Here is a 20,552-nt window from a genome sequence, read left to right as displayed (position 1 = left end):
GATGTATCGTATATTTGCGGCCCATTCCAGAGTGGAAGAAAATCTCAGTATCGCCCCGGTGTAAGACCACCATTAATAATTGAAACGTTGCTTGAAATGACTTCAGCCGTTATTTGTGACTATCTTAATAGCCAGGTACTTCCCTATCTTCATATTCCCGATCTCCTTCCCGTCCCCATTACCATCAGCCTCACAGCATACCCCAATAGGAGATGCCATTGTCTCACTGGCTCCAAACGGTTAGTAACAGTTGGAAGTAGTGTGTGGTATTCACATAAAAAAATTAAAAAATCAACCACTGTCTGTTGGGATAAATTAGGTTAGGTTAGGTTAAGTTGTAGATTAGGTTAAAGGCAAGCACAATTCGATCGTTAGCATGTCGATAAAGTCACACGTATTGCAGTTTTTTTGTGTTTTATCTGTATCACAATCATGTACCATCATAAGTAATGTGGGATAGCTTGCATGCCGCTAGTAGGTAGTAATATGCAACCTTTATTCTAGCAAACGTATGACGTAAAAACGTAGATAATAACGTGGAAATAGCTCAACCGATATCCTTTTTTCTTATCTCAGCACCAATATTGATTAATACATAAATACCTATTCTTAAAAAAAAACTATATTACAATTCGTTAAATATTATATTAGTATGACATATCATGATTAAACCAAGACAATGCGCATTCAATCATTGATTTGTCTAAATTTATATAAAATTTCTAGCTGTTTAGGTAGATTAAAAAAGTTCAAAATTGTTTACCCGGCCCAGGGAGAGATCATATGCACGTCATCGACTAACCTCCTAAAACCCGTTCATAAAATTATTCCTTATTATTCTAAAATTAATTATTAAAATTATTCTTATTATTCTAAAATTATTCCTTCTCATACGTCTTGTATGACAACAAATCAAAAAAGACGAAATTTCTAGAATGTCGATCAATGTCTTTAATTAGTGACTGGATAAATCATCAAAATGATAACTCATCACATCTTTAAAAAGTTATTTAAAGTCATGGAAAGTGATGAACCAAAAACTTTATTGACTGGGTTAAGTAGGTTAGGTTATGTTTAAATTTTATTTTTTTTCATCGTTTCTAATGACTTTATATCACTTTTTAAAGGTGTGTTGAATTGTCACTGTGTTGAGTTATCATGGAACCCTTTAACTATATATTCCTAAAATAAACGTTTCACCAACGTACGTTTCTTTCGAATTTTATAACGTTTTTTTTTCAAATAAATTTAAAATAAATCAAATTTAATAATGTTATAATAATTATTTAGTTCTGCAAGTATTTCTGTTATTTTTTTAGAGTTTTTAATGTGACAGCTGTTTCGGCTTTTGAGGCCATTATCAAACTGTGGATATGTCTACACGGCGACGACTTATTTATATGATTTTATTTATCCCCACCCATATAAATTTCTATAATGTTCAAAAATGATTCATTAAGAATTGGAATAACCAAAATATTTGGGAATCCAGCAGTGTTTGCACACCTGTTAAAATTAATGACCTAAGGGTTTTATTAATTGTTGGTAGGGTAGGGCGGGCCTAGAGGGCTTTTGAGGCCATTATCAAACTGTGGATATGTCCACACGGCGACGACTTATTTATATGATTTTATTTATCCCCACCCATTTAAATTTCTATAATGTTCAAAAATGATTCATTAAGAATTGGAATAACCAAAATATTTGGGAATCCAGCAGTGTTTGCACACCTGTTAAAATTAATGACCTAAGGGTTTTCTTAATTGTTGGTAGGACGTGGGTGATTATGTTAAGGAATTATATTGGTTGGGTTTTTTTGAAAATAAATTAAATTTATAACGAATGTCGTATTGCCAGTTATAAAAACAAGTAAAAAAATGTAATCATTGAAGATAATATTGGCAATTCTATATACAGTCGCATATAGGAATTGAACCCGGGACCTTAGCCTTGCCGGGGCGCAGCTCTGCCACTGAGCTAATCCGACCCTATTTTCTTCGTTCATATTTAACTATATCATACTTCGACTAAGAACTACCAACATTATCTTAATTTTCATAACGCATATTTTTATCGGCTTGCTACCTGTGATGGCAAGATTTTTCCCGAACTAAATGCAATATTGGATAAAAATATCAGTTTTTATTTTAATGTGCGACATCTATTGGTTCAATTCTCTTTTGAGAATCGCTAATATTGTCTTCGATGATTAAATATTACAATTTGAGGTTTCGCTCGTTAAGTTATTCCAAAAATAAATTTCATGCATCAGGTAGACATTTCAAATTAATTACATTATTATTCATTAATAATTTTACGGTTTTTAAGTTCCTGACCGGGACGATTAGTTTCTAGCTTTGTAATACTTCGAATTCAAGTGTCAACGTAAAGGAATAGTAAGGTGACTAACCATTTTTGAATATTTACATTATAGAACACTTGAAAAAAACTCTTGTTTTTTGTTTTTAAACTTGTCAAAATTTTATTAGCATTATTTATAGCTTTTACATTTTTTCGTGACAATGTTATTTAACCATTTTTCGTATATTATTTCTAAAACATAATTAATAAAATTTTATTTCTATACAATTTCTTGTTTCTAAATATTCATTTTTTAAGACTTAAGACGTACATTTCGACTAAACGATCAAATATGTGCAAATAAATTATTTAATTTCGTGTACTAACTCTCGTTTTTATTTCCATTCCAAATATTTACTAATGTATGCATTATATACAAATAAAATATTATGTATCTGAATCTTCGATGCAGGTACTTATTAATATAGTGTTAATATAAATAATATATATATGGTAAAGGTCCGGTTAATTATAGAAGGATGGTCACTGTCACGGATTAATATTACACGGAGAAAAATGAGAATTGTTAATTTATTAAAAAATCTTTTCAAATTATTGGTAATCCGGTTAGAAGGCAAAGTTTACAGGCCGTTTCCTGATAAAATTTTAGTAAATTCGTAATATATAGGAACACGTGTTCATGTATCTGCATTTGTCCTGATAGGATATATATTTGTCCTGATAGGTCCTGATATACAATGATGAAATGCGAAAATATTAGAATTTTTATCAGCATTTGTTCCGACATCGTGATAACATTTTTTAACTGGATTACTAATAATTTAAAGAGATTCTTAATAAATTAGCAATAGTATATCAGTAAGTTCTCTCCTTGTATGAGAATCAAGTTACGACGTACGCTCCTTTCGGATGTTCCATAATGACGTGCATACGAGCTGTGCCTGGGAGTACTTTATTAGAATTCATTATACCAACATAATGTCGTTATGAGAAATTATTCAAACAGATAGTTACTTACTTAGATATCTCCTTGTTGTAAATAAAATTCTATACTTGGCTATCTATATAAATACAGGGCTTTCGAATCTGCTGTAATGATAATGTAATACCAAATTATTGTAAATATAAGTAACTTTACAACGTTAATATCGTTATAATCTACAGTCAAATCGCTTGTCATGTTACAATAATAATATGAACTTAGATAAATTAATGCATACTCGTATAAAACTGCATTTCGTCCATTGCAATTATAAATAATGATAAAATTGTATAAATTTGAAAGTTGATGTAAATTTCAAGTTAATTTTGTTAAGGGACGAACTTGACTTAATTTAATCAGTGGTTTGACATTATTTGGAGTAAAAAAATTGATTATAATTTTGTCTTCGGAAACTTTTTTATGTTTTTTAATTTATTATAATTTTTTTAATATTTTTTAATTCTTGCACACTTCGTCACTGGTCACTCAGCCAAGTAACCGCACAACACCTCACACGGACCCAAAATGTCCAATACTTTCTGATTTTCTCTGGTTTTAGTTTTAAAAAACCATAAAAATGTCACCGGAGACCAAAAATTAATTTACACTCTTATTCCAAACAACGCCAGGAATCACTGGTGAGAGTAAGCCAATTATATCACTTGTTATACCTGTATATTATTATATTAGAAAATGTACCTACTTTAACATGTAAAATGAAAATTAATACCTATGTGCTCAGTGCCAACTTAAAATAAATAAAGAATTCTTTTTTATTATATTATTCATATCAACATTTGAAAGTCTTAACTTTTTATTGATTTTTTAAAATTTATATTTTGTACACTCCATATTTCACATTTACTCTGCGAAACTTCGAAGTAAAGCGACCTCGAGATGATATTTCACATAAATGGCGCTATATAAATAAGCCAAGCAATTATATTTATTATTATTCAGAAACGCCATTAGTATCCCTCTACCAAGATTCAGGATTTTATTTAAAATTTAAACCTTACATAATAATGTTTACCCAAAAGGAGATGAGAAAAATACTGAGAAATGGAGTCCCTATTGTTATCGATTAAAAATCGGTATCTTATAAAATATGTCATAATATTTCTATTATTTTCACTTTATAATACCTACACCTACCTATATTTTATTAATAATAATCGACCTTATGGACAAGAAAAATGTAGTACCTATTATTGAATTGTAAATGTTTATAATAAGAAATACTTGGGAAAACGGGCATTAACCTTTAGCTATTTTAGTGTTTTAAATTATGTAGGTAAAAATATTTGTATAAAGTGCATGAAATTATTATTAGTAAATCTACGATAAATTTAACAAAAATCCGTGTATATAAAAATATATACATGGTGTCTAAATCACAAAGAACCCAAAAAAAAATTGGGTTCTTTGAAAGTAAGTAGTACCAGTGTATTAAGAGTTCCCGGACACCGTGTATATATTATTATAATTCCTTAAATATGTACAAAATGTTTTAAACTGAATTACGAAATTTCGGTAGCATTATTGTTTGTATATAATTATGTAGGTACCAACTAGAAAATGATAGTAAACTAAAAAGATAGGTTCCAAATGTTAAATTAGGGTACAATCGTAATATGTGCAAAAAACTAAATGTAAAAATCAGTATTGTATAATTGTATTTTCTTATTATTATTTTTTTTATTTATTGTACGTCATATTATTCTACCGATTACACCACAATCTTATCATTCTGACACTCTTAACATCTAGGAAGATAATTATACAAAAAAATCTTAAGGCCAATTGAAAAGGAATTAAATACATCAACTGTTTCAAAAATTTCTTCTGTTGTGCTAGAACATATGTTCTGGCATGTGGTATCTTAAACAATTCGTAACGGCGACTACGGCTGAAGATTTCAGGCACTTATAAGCCATAGCATTCCAAGAGGAATGAGCTGTCGATAGAGTTATTAATTATTTGAAAATTAAGTATTGCAAGATTTGCATGATGTTTTTTGAAGGCGTGAAAAAATATAAAATTAAATGCTTCAAAGTAGGTATTCATCTAGCCTGGATTCGCATTAACGGCCCTACTTACAAGAGACGAAATTCATTTAATAAATATTACGAAATTTATGATATTTAATTTAAAAAGTTCTCTACAAGTCGCCAAAAAATTAAAACACCACTCTGCCACCCAAACATAAAGATGTTTTTTCTTCCTATTTGTTTACATTCTATTTTGTTCCTTAAATACCTTATAATGAACATCTTCGCCGACTTGATTGTGTAAATATAACAGAATTTGTCTGAACAATTAATCAGATAAATAATATGATACAGATTTCAATGCTAATTTTCGAGTTTTATTAAAGTTGTATTCAAGTTCAGTTATTAGTTTTGTTATGTGAAACATCTGGCCGATAATGATACTCGTATAGTAACAGAACTTGAATAGAACCTTTACCGAACTTAAAATTAACTTCTAAATTTGGTGAATTGTTCACATTCTGTTAAAAACAACTTTCCTTAAATGTTCATTGTAAGGTATTTAGAGGACATAAATTAGACATTAGATTAGGTCCGATATAACCAAAACTTTGCCAAATAATACAATTGTCTAACATTAAAATAAATCTTTGAACTTGTTACGATTTTACGCCCAGTGTGCGAAATACTAAAAAGTATTGATTTTTTGTTTTATTTGTGATTATGGAAAATAAATTCCGGGTGCTGAGAATGTCTGCACGAAAATGCCAATGGGTTATCGATACAATCCTGTACAACAATTTATACCTATATTGTACGTTATTTGTACGAAAACAATTTGAAAGAATAAATTGCCACTTTCACGTCCGTTAAATTTTAAATGTTAATAAGTTTTTCACAGAATTTGAACAATTTATCAAATTTAATAGTTAAAATTCAAGTTCTCTGAAAGTTTTATTTAAGTTGTGTTATTATTCCACTATGGGTCGATGTTTCACAATTGGATAGTAACAGAACTTGAATATGACTTTCACAGAATTTGAATAGTATATTTGAAATTTGATGAATTGTTCAAAGTTAAATATTTTTTCATAGACGATTAGAATATTAATTAAATTAAATTAAACTTTAAAAGAAAGACAAACATTCCCAGGTTACGAATAACCCAACAATGTTTGAAAATCTCCTACTACCACCACAGAAAGCCGAAAATGTTGCTTGTGTTGTGATGGAGGACTTAGCCAGCCGAGGAATCGAACACGCGACGCTCGGGTGAGACCCAAGCGCTATGCCCACTCAACCACTGACCGGTCAATATCTATTACTTCATTATAATATATTATAAATATGTTATATTATAATAATATTTCACAAAAATTTTGACTGTAGTAGCCCTTACAAGATAAATATTAATTCCAGTTATGTACGATTCACACGAAATTTGATATAAAAAATCGTCCTGCAATATTCACATGGAAACCATTGGCTTCGTACTCACGGGCCACTCAACGTACTTGAGTCGCTCACAACTATCAAAAAATCTTTAATAATCTGGGCTCACGGCGGCGTTAAGAAGGTACAAATCGTTTCTAGTAGCGACATACGTTTGCGACAAAGGGTTAAAGGAATGTGTGAGTTGATTTATAGCCGATGTTGTATTCGTTTTGCTTCTTTTATAAATGCGCAAGTAATTGTTTGGCGAAGGGTTTTTTTAAAATATAAAACACAGCCCATGTTTTTGTTTCGTACACTTTGTGTTGCCCTTTTGACTTCTTTGGTAATTTGAAGCGGTGCGGTGCGTGGTCTCGTGTGTATTTACAAAGCGGGAGTTGTACTCCGTTGGGAGTAAAGAATATTTTCATGCGCATTCATCAATTAACGTCACGTTGTAATCAACACGTTCGTAGATGGCGTTAATTTCATTATTTCATTAAATACACTTTTGCAAGTAATGCTTTTTTAGATTGAATCGTCGATACAATATTGTATTTGTATGCCTTTCTTGAAATAATGAGTTTATATACGGACAAAACAACAGAGTTTTCCAATAAGAGGTTTTATTTTGAATAGTCCGCTATTTCGGTAGATGTTACTTTTGAAGCTGTCATTTTTTGATATTTGACAAGTAGAAACTACGCCATTAATAAAAATGGAACGATACACGTTTCAACAATGCATTGAAATTATTAAAATTCACCTGAGTGAATCAAATGCAAATCATCTTGAGTGATGAGGCCCATTTCCACCTCGGTGGCTTCGTCAACACGCAAAATTGTCGCATTTGGGGCTCGGAAAACCCAAGAGTTATTGTTGAAAAGCCTCTCTATCCTCAACGTGTGACTGTTTGGTGCGGTTTATGGTCCGGCGGAGTCATTGGACCTTACTTTTTCGAAAATGAGACTGGAGCAACAGTTACGGTGAATGGATTGCGCTATCGAGAGATGATTAATGATTTTTTATGGCCGGAATTGGATGGTATTGATCTGGACAACGTTTGCTTTCAACGAGACGGCGCTACGTGCCACACAAGCAACGAAACCATTGATCTTTTACGATTGAATATCAAAATAACACCTCTTATTGGAAAACCCTGTATTTATTCATATTCATATTGTAAAGCATAACTCGCAAAAAGTGCATTTTAATAAAATAATTAAATTAACGCTATCTATGAACTATGATCTATGTAGATTAAAACGTACGTTACGTTTAACCTTGATGTTGGGCATCTATAAATATTTGAAGAATGCATTTATATTTATAAGTTTCTTTGAAAAGATATATATATTCATAAATAAAAATAACACTCTTTAACTAAATGTAAGTTTCATACTAGACCAATGTTTTTTTTAATAATTTTTTATTCATTCAATTACGTAATTACCGCCGCGTTTGCCAAATAGTTAAATAAAATAATTATATATATTTAGTAATAACTTAAGATAATTATTTTGCATTCTATTAATAATTTCTGTAATAGTATAAATCATCTTGCTGTTTATATTTTTGCATTTATTAATAATATTTTCACTCTAATAACATGTATGTGGTTATATTTTTTTATGCAGGCATAACATATCATGTTACATAAAATTTTACGGAAAATTTATATTTAAATGTAATGCATCAATGTGTAGATAAGATCAGTGATGTCATCCAGCGTATTTATAAGAATTTCCGGAAATCCGTTTATTCCGGAAATCTGTTTATAAATGTCTTCAAGAATAAAATAATCGGAAATGTGTATATATAACCTGTAGCATTTGCTGCATATTTGTATTTTTTTTAAATATTTTTGCGGAAATCCGTTTTTACGCTATTAGGATGATACGTTTTGTAATACATGTAGCATTTAATATAATACACAATAATAATAACAATAAATAATTTCATTATTATTATAATGTTCAATAATGTTGGCTATTAGAACATAAAATCAACTATTTTAAGATATTAGATTATAATATTGTTAACACGGTGCCGATTGGTAACTTTTTTGAAAATATCATAACACGGTTGTTTCATATATATAGTGATGCAAGTTTTAGTATTAATTTTCTTGGTACCATTTTGTCTTAGCTCTTCACATCAGATACCAAATCTTGGATAAAATATAAAAAATAATTATTTTTCTAATATACGTGGTGTCCGGAAACCAGTATTCCAACTTTCGACTAGATTTACTCGAAAACAAAAAATCAAATAAAATATATATTATATTATATTCACCAGTTTCCCGCTTGTACTGCGAGTTTCCAGACACCGTGCATAGGAACCTATCTAACTCAACTGACTCCGAGTTAGCCGGGAATGGTCAGTACCCGTGTTTTTCTTCTATTCTGCATATATAGTACTATTAGCAGAGACCCGTTAAAAATCACGGGATATTATGATTATAGGATTTGTGAAGTTGAAAAAATGTATTGAAAAAAAAGTATTTGTTTTTTAGTTAAATATTTTTTTCAAGAGAAGAATTCAAATTACGACGTCTGTCCAATGACATAATAAAAATACTATCTATTTAAACAAAAGAAATACACATTTCAATTAAAGAATTATTGATTAATTAAATAATTTTGCTACTTTATTATTGATTGTCTGATACGATTTATACGTATCAGTGCCAATTTTGAAAAATAAAATTTCATTGAATTTAAATAATTTTACGCATTGAATACAATTTCAAATCACTCACCGGCAGCCGAAATCAAAATGCTTAATAATTAAAAAAGAAGATTGTCCCGATGTGGGTTTGTTTTAAAACAAATCTACAGTTTTATTCTGAGATTGATGAAATTTTGCACACTTGACTGGAATTCAGCTAGTAGAAAGTAAATAAGAAGTGTAACTTGAAAGTTTATACAAAGGTTATTTGTGTTTGGCAGCAATTTTTGTGCTGTACAAGGCCAATCTTCATCATTATTTTAATTATTGAAATATATCAAAAATAAAATGTGAACCTTATGGCTTATTTCATTGTGACGTATTTTACAAATTAAAAAAAATATATATTAAAAATATTTTACTTTTATTGTTATTGTGTTAAAGTGTTTTAAATGTCTCATGGAGAAATTTATGTAATTTATTAGTTTAAAAATAAATATGTCAGAAATAACAAGTTTTTTTTATTTAAACGTTCCTTTCTATATATTATTTATTAGCTTACATCATCATTGAATTATTTCAGGATTTGTACAATGGCAACTAGTGTACACCGCTTACATCCTTCTATTACAGGGATCTCATTTCTGCAGTATTCAGTTTATTTTTATCCTTCCTCTGACAGTTCTTGACCTCACTTACTTGACCGTACATCAGGGTTGGTATCAGCACACCATTGTGAACTCCTAACCTTACTTCTTTAAGGCGAAGCTTAATGCTAAATCACTATTTTGATTAATCTTTATAACGAATTGGTGTACATTATGAATACCAAAAATATACCTTAGATAAATTGAAGGTTTTCCTATCGTTTCGCTTGAGTAAAATACAAATAAAATAATAAATTACTCAATGAAAAATATAAATGTAAACTACCAAAAAAAAATTTTTTTTTCAATAGAAATGTGTGAATGCGTAAAGAAAACAACTTTTAAAAAATACAGTATTATAGCTAAGATTATCTGTGACAGTTTCACTTGATTAACTTTTTTGCTTTCTTATAAAATTATTTACAAAATAAATAAAAACCAGTTTTGTGCTTAAAATCGAACGTTTCTAGGCTCCGTTTGTCAAGCGATTTTACTGCCTATTACCTACAATATAAGGTATACCAAGAATATACACATTTTTGGCTTTTAGTTTCCTCTTAACTGCCACATTCAGTCCTCTGTTTAGAGTTTCCTGCACTCACCCTTCTTCCAGTAATAGTGCTAATAATAGGGCTAAACTTGCGCTTTTCAAATTACACCGAAACTATTAAATTTCACGACTCCCACTCCCTTCAAATACAATGTTTAATTTTATTGTATATTAATGCTTGAGCATAGAATACATCGGGAGCATCTCCTATCCTTATCCTATATTCATCTTTCTATCCTCCTTACCTAAAATTAGTTTTAAGACACAATCCATCATAGCAACTTTAGCATAAGAAACTTTTTTGGCTAAACTTCAATTGACTCAATATGTAATATATGTTTATCTTTGTATTATATGTATAATCTGTTTGTTTCCACATAAACTCACAAGGGGACAGTGCGGACAGACCCCTCCAGATATACCAAATCCTGCTAAAAGATAAAACATTCAATGTTTGAAAATGAATGAATTCTTTAAATATAAAAGCAATTTGTTCTCCATGACTCACAGCCGTTGGTAACGACAACAACAACCGGTCGTATTTTGGTTTATAAATGAACAGTTTGCATCTTTTGCTTGTAGATATTAATTACGATAACGTACTTTGTTCATTAAATTTAATAAAATTATCTGATCGCAGAATTATTTCCGTTTTAACCTGTTTGTATAAAATTATTGATTCAATGTTTGATACCCCTGATGTATTATATGTAATATCTTTTCATTTTCCAAGCAGGTCGGTTACAAGACAGTACCTACCATATTATTGTAGCAATTCTATTTCAACGTCCCAATATCACACTCCTATGCGACGGATTCCACAGCTAGGAAACAAATACTACGATGTTGTTGATATATTTAGTACATCAATTTCAATATATAAGCATACCCTATTGAAGTTATTTTCATCAAGTAGTGGAATATTTTAGTAGAGGTATTTAATTTGATTTGACTAACACATAATAATTTTTTAAACTGAAAAAAATATTTTGGATTTTTTATGTTTTGTGCCTGTATGCTGTGTAGATCAAGTTCAGTGATATTTTGACTTTATAGTTATTTTTCTGCAATTGTTTTAAATAGTCGCCTGCACTATTTTCATGTATAAAATCGTTAATATTTTTTTATATATATGTATGTAAAAGCCTTAATAGGCGTGAAATAAATAAATAAATAAATATTAATAATTTTCGGTATTTTTCTTCTAGTTCCGACAATGTCAACTACCACGTCATCACCCGGTGTAACATCGACTGGCCCGACAGCACCAGGTGTGTGGAAGTCCATTATTCCATCGGAGTGCATTTCGACAATGAAACTGGCACGTATGAGATGACCGTGGCGCACATGGATGACATGTGGAAGAATTACGCTAAACATGTAAATCTGACGAGACTGGGACTAGTAGTAAGTCTTTTACACTATTATTCTTCATTTTGAAAATACAAACTCTAAAAATATCTGCATTTATAATGATTGGCTTGATCTTACCATCACGCCGTTTCTATGTCTCGTTATTCTACATGACCAAAAAATTCAAGCATCTCTTTCATCTTAACTACTACGCTTATATCCTTGTTTTTAAAATTTGGGAGCCAGGTATGAGTATCTACGCCCGGGGAACCATTTATTGGATAACCAACGCCCGTGCCGTAGGTCACCCCGAGTGATATGCTCGCTTGGTGACTTCGCATGAGATTTGTCTAGGTCTCGTTTTACCACGCGAGATCAAAGATCTCATTTCTACAGCATTCAGTCTACTTTCATCTTTCCTCTGGCATTTCCAAATCACAGATGTACCTATATAATAATTACATCCGACATTTAATTAGGAAAATGCTTGAGGTGCTCGACACTGCTCGACCAGGCCAAACAATAACAGCCTCTTAGGTACAAGCAGTTACCGACTTGTGACCTATTGGTAGCAGAACGACTCTGCCATTGAATGCTGACCGAGGCAAAAACATTTCTGTAAAGATTGGTTAAAGCCTATGTATAAAGTAAGTTTCCCTAGGAAAGTGTGTTTTCATATCATTCAAATTACTGCTAAATAAGGAAGAATAAGTTTTTTGCCAAAAATTTAACAAGTCACATAACATTCGGCAAGGTCCATGAGTATCGTTCGATTGCCAAGAGAACATGAGAATCCCCTCTACGCGCCGCATACCTCTCCCTGATAAAATAGAATACCTCTTCAAGTCCATTCCCAGTCAAAATCGATCACCTTCTACCAAGAAAATCTGAAACTTTGGAACGATTTACAAAATTAGCTTCTTCAAAACCCATGTTCACTTCTTCTTGTCCCCAAAAAAAGACCCTCCACACAGCATTCTCAAAGATGACATAGACCCCGAGGGGAAAAAATATTTTCAGGGTCTATGTGGAGTTAATGTAAAAAAAAACTATTGTGCGAATGTGTCGACCATAATATAAAAATTATTTAAAATTTTACACAACTGATAAACAACCATTTACGATACATTATTGCCCTTATTTTTTTATTCTTACATATTGTTACACACCGTCATTGGACAGTTGGAATTTGTTCTGTGTTATTTCTATGCATTTTTTAATGTTAACCATCTGTTTTGTATATTATAAACAAAAAACAAAATTATAGTGAATTGTTTTTGGGGTATTATGCCGTGTTGCGCTATCTCCTTCTTTAGCCAATGTTTCGGACAGCATTGCAGTGTCCATCATCAGGGCAAATGTGTAATCTAAGGTTGGCGTGAAATGTGTGTTTATGTATAAAGATGCGATACCGTGCTGCGAATGCTGACCGAAACATTGGCTAAAGAAGGAGATAGCCCAACACGGCAAAATAGCCCAAAAACAATTCACTATAAAACTTTTGGCTGTGAAAATCTCAAATCATACCAAAAAACAAAATATAAATCTTCATGTGTGATGCAGACTTCTCTATTTTATATAGCTTAAAATGGTACTTCATTAAAATTTATTATTTCTAGGTTTTCTACCCGCCAAACGATGTAGGAATATTCTGGATGTGGCTAGGAATATCTTTAGGAATAATAGGAGTATTCATGGTGGTGCTGTTAATGATGTGGAAATACAGATTCTTCTACGATTATGTTCAGTAAGATTAACTAAATTATGCTATTAGAAATACGGTTAACTCAAATGCATACACGTAATGGAGACAATCAGAGGTGGCTCCAGGGGTCCAAAAGTGAAAGGTCAATAAAAAAAAAAGAATATGAAATGTTAATACTTATTGCTAATGCGTTATGAATATTATAAAAACGCCAATAATGTAATTAATTTGCTGGTAACCACCTATTCTGAAGCCGTCAGTACAATATTGTTTAATTTAAGATTATTTATTTACACATACAGGGTGTATCGGCAAGTACCCGACAAACTTTAACCAGCTATTCCTCAGCACATTTGGAGTAAAAAATGTTATGGGTGCTTTAGTGTCCGGTAACATTTTTTTTCCATTAAAAACAAAAAATAAATAAAAAAATCCACTCTCCGTCACTGTCATTTGCATTGAATCTTGTGTTCAACAGCTGTTATTAGCAAGTGTGTCAAAAAGTGTCCTCGCTCTTTCGTACACACTAAATAATAATAGTTAAAAATGAGACGAATGGTGCCGTGCCATTTCGTTGTGCGCGCCAACGTAGGTACGTACGTACATTATTCAACGAAACTCGAACAAAATATTGCCAGATGGGTTTTCAAACTTTGACAAAGGATAAAACATTGGTGACATGTGGTGAAAATATGAATAATAAATTTTTTATTAAAAAAAATGTTACCGGACAGCAAAGTGCCCATAACATTTTTTACTCCAAATGTGCTAAGGGTGGTTAAAGTTTGTCGGGTACGTGCCGATACACCCTGTATAACTAATTTTTTTTTTCTTTTAAAGATCTTCTCCCATTAAAAGTTTTAATTTTAATTTGTATTAACTCCAAACTCAGTCAATTGTTTATCAGTAGACTTAAAAACTAAACAATGAAAGCAAAAGTACATGTATATTCATTTTATTGCACCCGCAAATGCACTGATAAAAATGATAACTTTTGTTTTTAACCTCATTATTTTTCTCTCTTGTAACATAAACTAATTGTCACTTTATTTGAATACGTTTGTCATGATTCAATGAATTTTTTGCGATTTATTTCGGTACGATATCCGCAGAATTAGACATTTTAATTATTCCATGCAAATTACGTCAACAATGGTTAAGCATAATTTCAAGTTCAAGGTGGCTATCATTTATAACACAAAACACTTACGACTGACATTTTTTTCACATCTCCCTCCAATACCTTAATAATCTTAGGTCGTAGATATCTCTATCTCACCGCGGTCATGTCCGAAAACTCCTTGAAAATAAATTTTGTATGATACTAAGCATACGTCAGACATGATAGTGTTTACCTCCTTTGTCTGTATAGCAAAGAGAAAGAAAGGAGATAGTTTTGGGATAAAACTTGAAGTGACCCACGCTAGGTACACAGCAGTTTCTCATTTGGACCTTAGATGGCACTGGAACTCGCTATTACCATATGAATATGCACGAATATTAAAAATAAATTAATAATCGGGTAGTTTGTTGAATTCTTTTTTATATTAATACTATTGCAACATATTTTGGGTGTTCTTTGACCATTAGACCTTCTTAGACGAGCCGCCACTGGATACAATACTAACACCCTGTTGTTTCGCAGAAATTCACATGAGACAAAGTCATCAAATGGCCATTCTGCGCCATTTTGTTTTTTTTTACATTTAAAAGGTCCGTGTTAAACACCGATTCTAGGTGCGTTTCAGCTTTCTATCAAATTATAATAAACTCACGACTTGAACATAGTTGTCCTGTTCTGATGTTCACAATTTGTTCAAAAGCTGAAGACAACTATGAATTGGCATTTAACCTCTCAACTGTCAAATTAATAACATTTGATGACAATGTTACATTTAAATTTTTGCAAAACAAAACATCCTAGAGCCTAAAAATTCGTTGGTCTCACACTCATATCATAAAATAATTTTATGATCTGAGGTCTTCTAGCTAGATCAAAACCACCTAGATTAGATTTAGATCACTAGGTTCTTTTGGCTAGATTCACTACTTTAGTCGATTGCCAACCATCATCATATATGTATATGAATTCCAAGCCACTATATAATATAAGCCTACGCACAAAGATATTTCAAGAATGTTTGGTTTGCGTGCACTCACCACCAACACAGGGACAACATTCACGCCGCATTGTATAGGTGCCGAAAAGAACCAATCTAATAATTCTGTATTTTGGGATATAAGTTTCGAGTTATTTTCAAAAATTTCAATATATTTTTATATTTGTAGGACCCCCTCACAGCGCGAGAGTCTGGTACAAAACAGAAAGAGTAACCTGTCGCTGTTCCCGACCCCGAACCAGACTGTGCCACCACTTTACGGAGATGACACGTACGACGAAAGGGTCTGGAATGATGTTACAGGACCCCCCAGATATTCAATCGAGGAACAACCAAGCTGTAAGTAAATAGGTTTCATGACAAAACAGAACATTGAAGAAAAGTCATTTTAAAAAATACATGGGTACCGTTAAAACAGGTCAATCACTTTTATTATCCAATAAATTCCAATATAACGCCTTAGTAAAGCGCCTTGGTCTCAACCTGTTGTTCGCAGTGGAACTCGTGAACCTAAAAAGCCCTGGACAGAGCATTAGTGCATGTTTGTATGAATGACATTGAAGCCAAAACTATGGTGAGGGGAAATTGCCTGGTAGCCATCTTATATGACTAACTTTTAACCGATTTGTATTCAAAGTGGGTGCATAATGAACTATTATTATTGAATTTTTGTGTTAATGTATTTATACCGGTTTATGATTTTTGGGAGTATTTGATAAGACAAGGAATGGGATGTCATTAAAAAATTTAAGTAGGTTTTGGCATTTTTCATGCTCCTTCCCCCTCACCCCACGGCTTCAAATTGTTCTCGAATTTCCCCGTCCAGGGCTTTTGGGCCCATGGCCCTACTGTTGTAGATGATGCCCTACTGGAATAGAGACATCTATGGACAATCTGGTGCATTATTTCAGTGAGCTTAATCTTGATATCATGGTTCAAACCTTCTTTACCATACTCGTTTGTACAGATCTTAAATAAAACACATACCTACTCTAATCTAACAACCTAACCTAACTAACCATCACGCCGTTTCTCAACAAGGGAAGACATAGTAGAGGATAGACCGCCACACATAACTGTCTCAGCACACACTGTTTCATTCACATTCATATAATATCTTGTCATACATACTCTTCTATTATTCTGACTCTACCATTAACTTATTAACATGACTTTCCCGTCATTACTCTCCTCATACTCCTTTCTCAGTTCATCCGCTCTACATGCCAAAAATAACCAAGCATCTCTTTCTTAAAATTAATGATAGATTGAAATGCCACAAACTCTTTCTAGGCTAACAGATTCAACATTTAATCCAATTTGATTATTTATCCACAATAGATGATTTGTAACCATAAAAAATAGAAACAAGGGAGCAAAACGCATGTTCCCATACTTCTGCAAATCACATCTATGCACAGCAGCATCCCGCCTTAGTTTCTACCTACACCCGGAATGCATAACTTTCGTTACATAGCCGCTTTGATAGTCTATGCAGTTTGGTCGTAGTTAGGCAACAGTCAGCACGCTTTCATGCCTCTTAATTTGTTTCTATTATCTATGTTTGTAACTAATATATTTTTTCATCTATTTTTAAAGATGGCGGCGGACGGGTGAACCAAGGATACGTTCGTAATGGATCTTTCAACAATTTCGAGATTACCATGTCCCTTCCAGACAATCCAAAAGAACAAACTGATGAGTTAGGGTAAGAACTATTTACAACTTTATAACAACCTACTCTCTTGACAAAAAGAACTGAGTTTTTCACAAAAAAGCCTCTAGTCTTAAAACTTTATCTAAAGAAAAACATTTTTAATGATATTTACCTACCTGTATAATATTCATTAATAGTTAATGTCTTTAAATTATTCCCCTCAGGGCCAGTGTACTATGTATGCCATCTATAGGGGTACTGTGTGAAGAGTATTTTTGAAAAAAGGAAGGAGTGAATTTAGATCTTGAATAAACCCCATGTCGTGGGAGGGAGGAAACACAAATGCCGGCAAATCATTCTACAGCCGAACTAATAACATAAGAACAAGTCAGAGAAGACACCCAGTCTCGTGTGAGAAATTTAATGTCAACCGTGGACAAATGTAGGCGGCGCTTGTTTCCCGACTGCACACAAGTTCCTAGGAGCATCTTCCATTGAAATACTGTTAGAACAAGGACCTAACATCTGTGCTCTAAATTCTATGAAACATTATAGAACGTTAGGAATTTTGATACGGTGTTACAGGTGTTGCAGTCAGAGTTGACACAAATTCAGACAGATATATTGCTGTCTTAGAACATGTTTCAAACGTTTTATTCGACTTCAGAAAAGAAAACTCCATTGAAAATGAAAAGTTGTTTTATGTAGTAAAAAGAACAAACAACTGTAAAACTTTTCGGATGTTCAACGATCAACATATGCGTTTATTGTCAGTCAAATAATAAATAATTATTGGTGTATTTTCTTTTTCAGGGCCCTTGCACAAGATGACAATATGGACAATGGTGAATCTAACTTGTGAAAAATATTATTTGTTTGACTTTAATTGTACATATTCAAACATCTGAGAGCAAACTATGTACATATCCACTTAACATAAACTGCGAACCTAAAATATCCCAGATTGGCCCAGATGACGAAAATAAGTGATGTAATTTTCATACCATAATATAATACATAACCATCTAAAGTCTGTTTTTTTCATCATTTTCTGACCATAAAGCTAGTCTCACAAATGAGCAAAACCCTCCCCTAACCATACATTTCCAATGGAAATAGCGCATGTGGGCGATTAGCATAATGCTCTCCATCTAAAAGCTGCCTTTTCTTTGGTTTTACGAACATTGCTCTCTAAAGCTTGACACAGTTACCTTTGCAGGCGGCCAGAGATTTTTACGTCCACAAAATCTACGCTAGCGTCACCAAGGACTGCAAACATAACCGTGTCAAGCTGTAGACATTACAGTAACATGTAAAATAATTATTATTATGTAAGTGCTTATTTAATACTAACAAAATATCATTAATTTAAATTAAACTAAAATTAGTTCTAACCACTTTTATTGTGTAGGTACAATCGATAAGTTTCGTAAACAATGATCACCTCTTCGGGGTTAACGTAAACCCTGACGAGATGAGTGTTGCTTACAAAACATTTCAGTTATACCTAAACAAAAAAAATTTGCCACATGCCATGCCACATACTAATGTTGCTACAAAATATGTTTGCTGTGTTTGGAGAAAATATTATTAATTTATTATATTTATCAAAATAATCCTACAAAAATGTTGTATGTATAATTTAAAACAAATTAAATTTTATTTGATTATAATTTTATATTATTATAATATTCTATTTATCCTCCACAATATTTTTTAATTCTTCTTTCAAAATAAATAAAAAAATGTTTGTATTTTAACCTTTCCCTTACTGTGCTAAAAAAATCAATACACATCTCAAAATAAGCGATTTAATATCGGAAAAATATGAATATTCATAGCTAATCGATTATGTTTATTATATTTTATATGAAAAGTGATAATAATTGTAATTTAATTGCTGAAAACATGAAAAAACCATCGGTAGATGCTAAAGAAACATGCAAGAGGTCCACATCTAACGACGGTTCGCGGCCAACTGGCTAGCGGCTGGCGGCTGGCACAAACACAGCTGTGCGGTCGTAGGTATCGATGGTCTAAATCAAAATACAACTACAGATGTGTGGATATCTCATGTTCCCGCATAGCGAATTAAAGCGGGACATCAATAGCGTGTCATTTCCTCGCACACTCTTGGCGTATTAGTATCACACGGTTGATTGTATTGGTGTATTTGTTCCCGATTTTTAACAAAAATGTCTGATTTTTAATTGAATTTGAAAACTATGTAAAATATTATTTTTTTAATTCAGTGCATAAATGTATAGCGGAGGAATACCTAAAATCTGAACCCAGAATTTATTATATTTATAGAGTTATTAAAGTTATTAGAAGCAATGTGTAGTAAATACACACCACAGATAAGGAAAGGTTAATTTCATAATCATGATTACGATGTAAACATAAATTTATATATTTTTGAAAAAATCCTTAATTTGAACAAAAATTTTGAAAAATTAAGAAAGATTAGCATAATTCAAAAGATACAAAATAAGCCATTGTAAAACCTAATATTGTAGGCATTTGCCCTGCAATTTCAATACACAACACAACAATTTCAGATAATTGTTTTGTTTAACATGAAAGTGAGCCAAATACTATGTATTACAAATAAATAAATTTAATGCAGCACTAAACCACAAATCTTTTTTTAATCCTACAGCAAGTGTGTTTTTATTTGGTCTAACCTAAAAAAAATATTAATCACATTATGAGGAAAGAAAAATACAAAATTACACAATCGATAATTGAGGAAATTTTTACACTTTCGTTACTCCTGGACTCACTTGGATAGCTTACTAAGTATTTTCTTTTCTTAAAATCCATGTAATCCATGCTGGGCATAAAACCCAATAAAATAAATAATGTTAGTTTAAGTGAAATAACATTTCTCCACCTTGAATAAATAATATCCTGCTTTCATTTTAGAAATTAATTGAGTTAATTTGTCATTGTTTCTAATATTATTTGTATAATAATCCTCCTCGATGCAATTCAGTTGAAGAACACATAAAGTAAGTTGCAGGAAAATGACTTGAGATTTATAATGTGTTCCCAATATAAAGTGGTATTGTGTATTCAACCATATTTTAAAATCTAACGTTAAAAAAATAACTACAAA

General features: G+C 31.7%; 1 protein-coding gene across 1 annotated transcript in view; it reads left to right on the top strand.

The window, feature by feature from the left end:
- Positions 1-20,089, top strand: part of LOC149411891 (uncharacterized) — a 36,079-nt gene extending 15,990 nt beyond the window's left edge. The window contains exons 5-9 of the mRNA XM_089646535.1: positions 11,805-12,003; positions 13,569-13,696; positions 15,944-16,113; positions 17,374-17,482; positions 18,245-20,089. Coding sequence (XP_089502661.1) covers positions 11,805-12,003; positions 13,569-13,696; positions 15,944-16,113; positions 17,374-17,482; positions 18,245-18,293 — 655 coding nt within the window. The 3' untranslated portion in view covers positions 18,294-20,089. The remainder of the gene's footprint in view (positions 1-11,804; positions 12,004-13,568; positions 13,697-15,943; positions 16,114-17,373; positions 17,483-18,244) is intronic.
- The last annotated feature ends 463 nt before the right edge of the window (positions 20,090-20,552 follow it).

This window comes from Hesperophylax consimilis, chromosome 24 (assembly GCF_061612785.1).
Source record: "Hesperophylax consimilis isolate HC1 chromosome 24, BYU_Hcon_1.0, whole genome shotgun sequence".
NCBI classification, from domain to species: domain Eukaryota; kingdom Metazoa; phylum Arthropoda; class Insecta; order Trichoptera; family Limnephilidae; genus Hesperophylax; species Hesperophylax consimilis.
Note: the sequence above shows the minus strand (reverse complement) of the source record. Positions and strands in the feature narration are given on the sequence as shown.